Below are 5,760 nucleotides of genomic sequence, written 5' to 3'. Positions count from 1 at the left end.
GAGTCCCCATCCCTGGAAGTATTTAAAAGACGAGTAGATGCGGCACTTAGGGACATGGTTTAGTGGGCATGGGGGTGTTGGGTCGACGGTTGGACTCGATGATCTTAGAGGTCTTTTCCAACCTCAATGATTCTATGATTCTATGATTCTCTCTGGTCCTCCCCCAGCCCTCGGGCCCCAATGCAGTTTCACTGCGCGCCTGCTCAGCCCCTCTCTCTGCCCCCCCAGGGATGATCGTCAGCGGCATCTCCCGCCTCTGCTCCTCTGCACTGGAGCCCTTTGGGGAGCTGCAGCGGGAGGTGGAGATCCACCGCACCTACGTCTCCCAGTCAGTCCATCTCTTCATCCTCTACTTCTTCAACATGGCTGTGCTGGCCACCTACCTCCCACAGGAGGCCCTCAAGCTCATCCCCCTGCTCACAGGGCTTTTTGCCATCTCCCGGTAAGTGGCTCCTTCGCACTACCTGGGCTGCAGCAGTGCCCAGCGTGCAAATGGGGTCTGTCAGTGCTTGCAAACACTGTGACTTGGTGCAAACTCCCGCTCTGGCAGTGCCTCATCTGGCCAATGACAGCCAGGAAAGCTGGCACAGGGGAAGGGTTGCTCCATCCCTCATCCCACTTCCCGCAGCGGCCATGCCTGGCAAAACCTCACTGGGGTCAGAACCCCCGAGCGAAGCTGAGTGCCAGTCCCAAGACATCGCCCTCGCTGAGCCCATACCTCTCTGCCCTCTCCAGGTTGATTTACTGGCTGTCGTACGCCATCGGGCGCTCCTTCCGTGCCTTTGGCTTCAGCATGACCTTCCTGCCCCTCCTGGCCATGCTACTCTGGAACCTTTACAGCATGTTCATCCTGGAGCCTGAAAACCTCCTTGCTGTGGCAGCGCCACAGCCTGAGGACCGCTCCAAGGATAGTGGAGCCAAACTCCGGTACTGGGGGTGAGAGAGACTCTGGGAAGATGGGGTGCCTGGACCCTGCGGTGCAGGGGGGTTGAGCCCTCCTCACTGCCCTGCCTTGTGAGCCCTGAAGGTGGCGGGGTGTAGGCAGATCTGGCTGGGCCCCTGCTCCCTGCCCAGACCCAGCAAGGTTTTGCTGGGCACCCGGGGCTGATAGAGCAAAGCCGTAAAACCCTCTGTACTGGGAGTTTCCTGCAGGAGGGTGAACAGGGCCTGGAGCAAGACCCAGTGAGCCCTGTTCCGTGAGGATGGGTTGGGGTGGGATTTACCTAACCTCCTGCTGGAACTGGCTTTGCCTAATAAAGCCCTTCAACAAATGGCTCTGTGGCTGGTTTGGGGAGGGTGGGTTAAATCACCCTAGGAATTGCTGCTGCCAGGACTTGTAGCTTTGCCCACGGGATGCCATCATCCAGCCCCAAAATGATGTTTCCAAGAGGGGACAAAATGATGTTTCCCCAAACTGTCCATCTTCCAGTGCTGCAACAGCACCCCAGCCCTGCATCCTGCTCCTGGGTCCCCGCATGGTGGTGTGGCCAGTCCTGCCCAGCTTGTCCCTCCTCCTCTTCCTCCCGGCAGAGATTCAGCACCTGGTTCACAAACCAGTTGGCCGGGTAGGAGGGAGGGAGCCCTGCCCCAAGGAGGGATGCGGGGAGAAGCTGGGATGGGCGAGATGGCACCAGGCTCGCCGCTGCCTAGGGCTGGGGACGGCCGATCCCCTCCACGACAGGCACCCAGCCTGCACCCCTCAGGGCACCGGGCCCCACCTTGGAGTCCTTTGCAGACGTGAAGGGACCCCAGGGAGTCCAGCCCCATGCAAGTCTGATTGTCTCGGTTCTCCGATTCTCAGGCATAACCCAAACCAGTTAAAAATCCACCAAATAAAGGGAAAGCCCCTCCATCCCTAGATCTGCCAAATGTTTGGCTTGTCCCGCCTCCCATGCCCGAATGCTGTATCACAGGAGCAGTTCACCCGCTGCAGCCCAGCCGAGTCAGAGAATGGGAACAGTCTTACTCTTTCAAATGCACTTCTCAGCAGGGATATGGCCCACAGCCTGGGCTCACGCTGACCCCGCGGCTCACAGGCAAAACCACCCCAGAGCACCACAGGCTGCTGCAGGGCATGAGTCAATCCGGGGGCAGGGAGCCTCCCTCCTCTCGTTGGCTCCTGCTGAGCTCCAGCACCCTTTAATTCCTGCGAGGCCCGAGAGCTGCTCTCCTTGCGCTCGCCCATAGTGCAGTGTTTCCACAGGAAACTGCTCTTAGAAATCCACTTTATTTGGTCAAAGACAAGTCAGTGATAGAGAACATGAAAACCCAGCACACCCCCGTGTTATGTGGTACCTCTGCAAACACCGAGCAGCCACAGACCACGCTTGCCCCATGGCTTCAAGCACCTGGATAGCACCTCTGAGCCAGCCCTGCAGCGCCAGTGGCTGCAGCTGACTGAGGGCAAGGCTAGATCAGCCCTTTTTGGGCTGACAGGACGTACCTGAGCTCAAACAGCTGCTGCAAAGCAGCGCTGGGTTTCCCTCTTGCACCAGCAGCCCTCACCGAGGCCAGCACAGCAGAAAGTGCCTGCCGGGGACTGAGGAGTCCATGAGTCCCAGGTGGGTTGAGGGGGGCTGTTCTGGGATGCCCCCAGCACGGCGAGACGCAGCAAGGCACCCTGCTCACTGGCAGGAGCAGCACCGGTCCCCAGCCCTGTCCTCCAGCCCTGCTCCTGGGTCGGAGCCACCCAAGCAACCCTGGAGTGCTCTGAAAGTGGCACAGGACAGGGCACAGCCAGTCCCAGCCGTTGCTTGGCTGCAGACATGACAACAGCGGTTTTATCCCTTGGGAGAAGGAGGATCTTTCCGTGGCTCAAGGCAACCCTGACCAACTCCACCCAGTCACTTCCCTTGGCTGGATGGATCAGGAAAAAACAGCAAAAGAAGTGTAATCAGGTGCAGGATCTGGGCAGTAGGAGGGAGCAAGACAAGAGGGATACTCGACGTGGGCAACTGTTGCAAACGTTGCCCTGGTCCCCTCTGAGCCTGGACTGCAGGGACGGAGCGGAGGACAAAGAGGAGATTGCAGGCATTGGAGCCCCTGCAGCAGCCGCGGTCGTTTCCTGGCGACAAGAACGATCCCGGGGGGTCTCTCCAAGGACCGTCCCATTCAGTTGATGGGCTCATACTCAGAGTAGCGTTTCCTCTGAGCAAAGAGGACCACGCAGCTGCCCACCAGGAGCATCACCATGGGGGTGCCCAGTGCCACGGCCATGATGGAGATGACGAGGGGGGAGAAGGTGTCCTTGGGGGGCTGCCCAAATCCCAGCAGCGCCGACCTGCAGGAGGGGATGAGACAAATCAGCCATGGAGATGGGGACCAGCTGTGTCCCACGGGTGGAATATCTGGGGCTTTCTACCCCGACAGGGTCAGATCAAGATTTCTTGGCAGGATCCCACGTGCGGCAGGAGAGGGTCTCCCAGACTGGGGGAGGGGTGAAGGAATGTGCCAATAAACTGCAAAACTCCTTGCTGTGGGATCACAAGAAAACACGGGCTTTTGAAAGGAGAGAAGTTATTAGAGAAACCCTCTAACATAGCAGTTCCCCAAACTGCAAGTTATTAGTGGCTGGGAGAGCATAATTTCATGCACAATGGAGCCCACTCACCAGCTGAGGTAGCGCTTCTCCTGGTAAACCTTTCCGTCCTCTCCCCCAAAAGAGATATTGATGGCACTGACGGTGTAGGTGCTGCCTACACCCTCCCCAAAGTAGGCGTGGACAATGCCGGACATGGGCAGGGTCCAGTTGGCTGCTTGCAGGCCGCGAGACCGGCACTGGATGCTGTCCTCGCGTCTCGGGGTCTGGGAGCCGTAGGCTGTCGCCTTCCACTGCAGGAAGCTGAGCGTGGAGCTGTCATTTTGGGACTTGGCTACCAGGGAGAGCATCTGGTGGAGGGAGAGGAACCGGCGGTGAAGTGAGGACAGCAGATGGTCTTCATGCCAGGGTGAGCCATAGCGGGGGGCCACAGGTTGCCCAGGCTGCTTGCTCCAGATCCCGCTCACCCTCGTTCCTGCAGCAGGGGATGTCCCCAGGCCCCATGCTCACCCCACACTTACCTCGAAGATGGTGGGAGTGTACTCATCGTCGATGGAGCGTGTCAAGCGCAGCTTCTGCACCACCCCTGTCTCCTCCACCGTGGCCAACTCCAGCACAAATCGGGAGCTGTTGCCCCGCGGCGCCACCCCAGCCAGGACAAACTCCACTTTAGAGCTGTTTGCCGTGTGCAGGAGGCTGGGCAGGGGCCCGTCACGGCCACTGGCCTCGTAGGCTGTCACCTGCAAGGGACACAGGTCAGAGGGACAGCACGATCACCGGTTGGGACACCAAGGAGCAACATTCCCTCTCTAGAAGGTGCTTTGGACACGATATTCACTGTGTTCTCCCTACAACATCCCAGCGCAGTATATACTCGTTCTCTGCCCCTGTGGACTTACCCGAAATGCCAGGCTGCCGTTGGAGAAGCTGCCACTGGGGTCAGCGGCTGGGATGCCTGTGAACTCAGCCGTCAGGGCCGTGTGGTTCAGGGTGTGATTGACGCTGTCCCAGGAAAAGTCAGACAGGTCGTATGTGGGGTAGAAGAGCTCTTCTAGCGTTTTGGCCTCGCTGTACTCAAACACCTAGGGAGAAGGAAGGGGAGAGGGGCTGGGAGCCAACAGCAGGTGCTGCGCACACCACCACTTTGTGCTACGGTCCCCGGGCTGCCGCGCACCGGGCTGCCACTGCCACCAGGGATAGGAAGGAGCTGCCTTGGCCAAACATCTCAAGGCACCATCGCAGCTCAAGGCAGAGACAACCAGGGTAGGACACACAAGGGGCCATTTCGCTGCAGCTGGGAAAGCTGCCAATGGACCTGCTCTGCCCCAAACAACCCCCCGCGCTCCCTCCGCCACAGGGCAGCTCTCCCGGAGCAGGGCCACCTTCCTCAGTGGTACCTTGGTGAAGACAACGGCAGTGGAGTAGACAACACTGCTGGGAGGGTCGATCCAGATGGCGCCTGCAGGAGTGGGCGAGAGCAGCTGGGTCCAGTTGACGCACAGGGTGCTGCTCCTGCTCGCTGTAGCCACGAGCAGCACCGTGGGGGCCCCAATACTGCTCCAGATGTAGTGCAGGGTGTCACTGGGCCCAACCGCCCGCACATGAAGCAGGTTGACAGAGGAGTTGTTCCAGCCAGGGTTGTACTGCATTGACACCTGCAGAGGGAGGACAGGTCTCAAGGGGACTCGGTCCTACCCAGCGCGGGACAATTCCAAATGCACAGCTTCCTGCGGGGCAGGCAGCCCCGGTCTGGTTAGACACGGGCACGTGAGCTGCCTCGGCTTCCCTGTGGGCTCTGCAGGCAACGAAGCCCTGCCGTGGCCCAAGTGTTGCTAAACGAGCTCGGTCAGCATTTCGCATCCGGCTGTTTCGGAACAGCTTTCGGGCAGCGAGCCACTTCCCTGCCCACAGCCATCGTGCTCCCACCGGATCGGGACACAGTGGGGAGACAAGGGACAGAGGCGGGTGGCACCGGGATGCGTGGCAGCAGGACAGGGGCTGGCAGCAGAGGGTCCCCAGACACGGGTGACGCACAGCGTCCTGTGTGGCAAGACGGAGGGAAGGGCAGGTTCCCTCCAGCTCTGGCCTGAACCCCGGGGGTGGGACTTGCTTGGCGCGGGGGCAGGGAGACCCGAGAAAGCCCCTCTCCTCCCCAAACCCCGAGCGTTTGGGCCGCAGCATCGGCATCGCTGGGGCCGGGCGGGATCTCGGGAGGGCTCCAG

At 60.2% G+C, this 5,760-nt stretch overlaps 2 protein-coding genes across 2 annotated transcripts in view; one reads left to right on the top strand and one right to left on the bottom strand.

Moving 5' to 3' along the window:
* The window catches only part of LOC103902352 (transmembrane protein 79), a 2,542-nt gene extending 1,282 nt beyond the window's left edge, over positions 1 to 1,260 (top strand). Inside the window, exons 2-3 of the mRNA XM_009283395.1 lie at positions 229 to 442; positions 736 to 1,260. Coding sequence (XP_009281670.1) covers positions 229 to 442; positions 736 to 940 — 419 coding nt within the window. The 3' untranslated portion in view covers positions 941 to 1,260. The remainder of the gene's footprint in view (positions 1 to 228; positions 443 to 735) is intronic.
* Positions 1,261 to 2,210: 950 nt separating this feature from the next.
* GLMP (glycosylated lysosomal membrane protein) lies at positions 2,211 to 5,191 on the bottom strand. Its single transcript, XM_009283394.2, has 5 exons — positions 4,936 to 5,191; positions 4,438 to 4,620; positions 4,060 to 4,278; positions 3,611 to 3,888; positions 2,211 to 3,280 (listed from the first exon to the last, which is right to left on the bottom strand). The coding sequence occupies exons 1-5, from the start codon at positions 5,185 to 5,187 to the stop codon at positions 3,112 to 3,114; spliced, it is 1,101 nt and encodes a 366-aa protein (XP_009281669.1). The 5' UTR covers positions 5,188 to 5,191; the 3' UTR covers positions 2,211 to 3,111.
* Positions 5,192 to 5,760: the final 569 nt, after the last annotated feature.

Source organism: Aptenodytes forsteri, unplaced genomic scaffold (genome assembly GCF_000699145.1).
Source record: "Aptenodytes forsteri isolate BGI_AS27 unplaced genomic scaffold, ASM69914v1 Scaffold230, whole genome shotgun sequence".
NCBI lineage: Eukaryota > Metazoa > Chordata > Aves > Sphenisciformes > Spheniscidae > Aptenodytes > Aptenodytes forsteri.
This window is presented reverse-complemented; position numbering and strand designations above follow the sequence as displayed.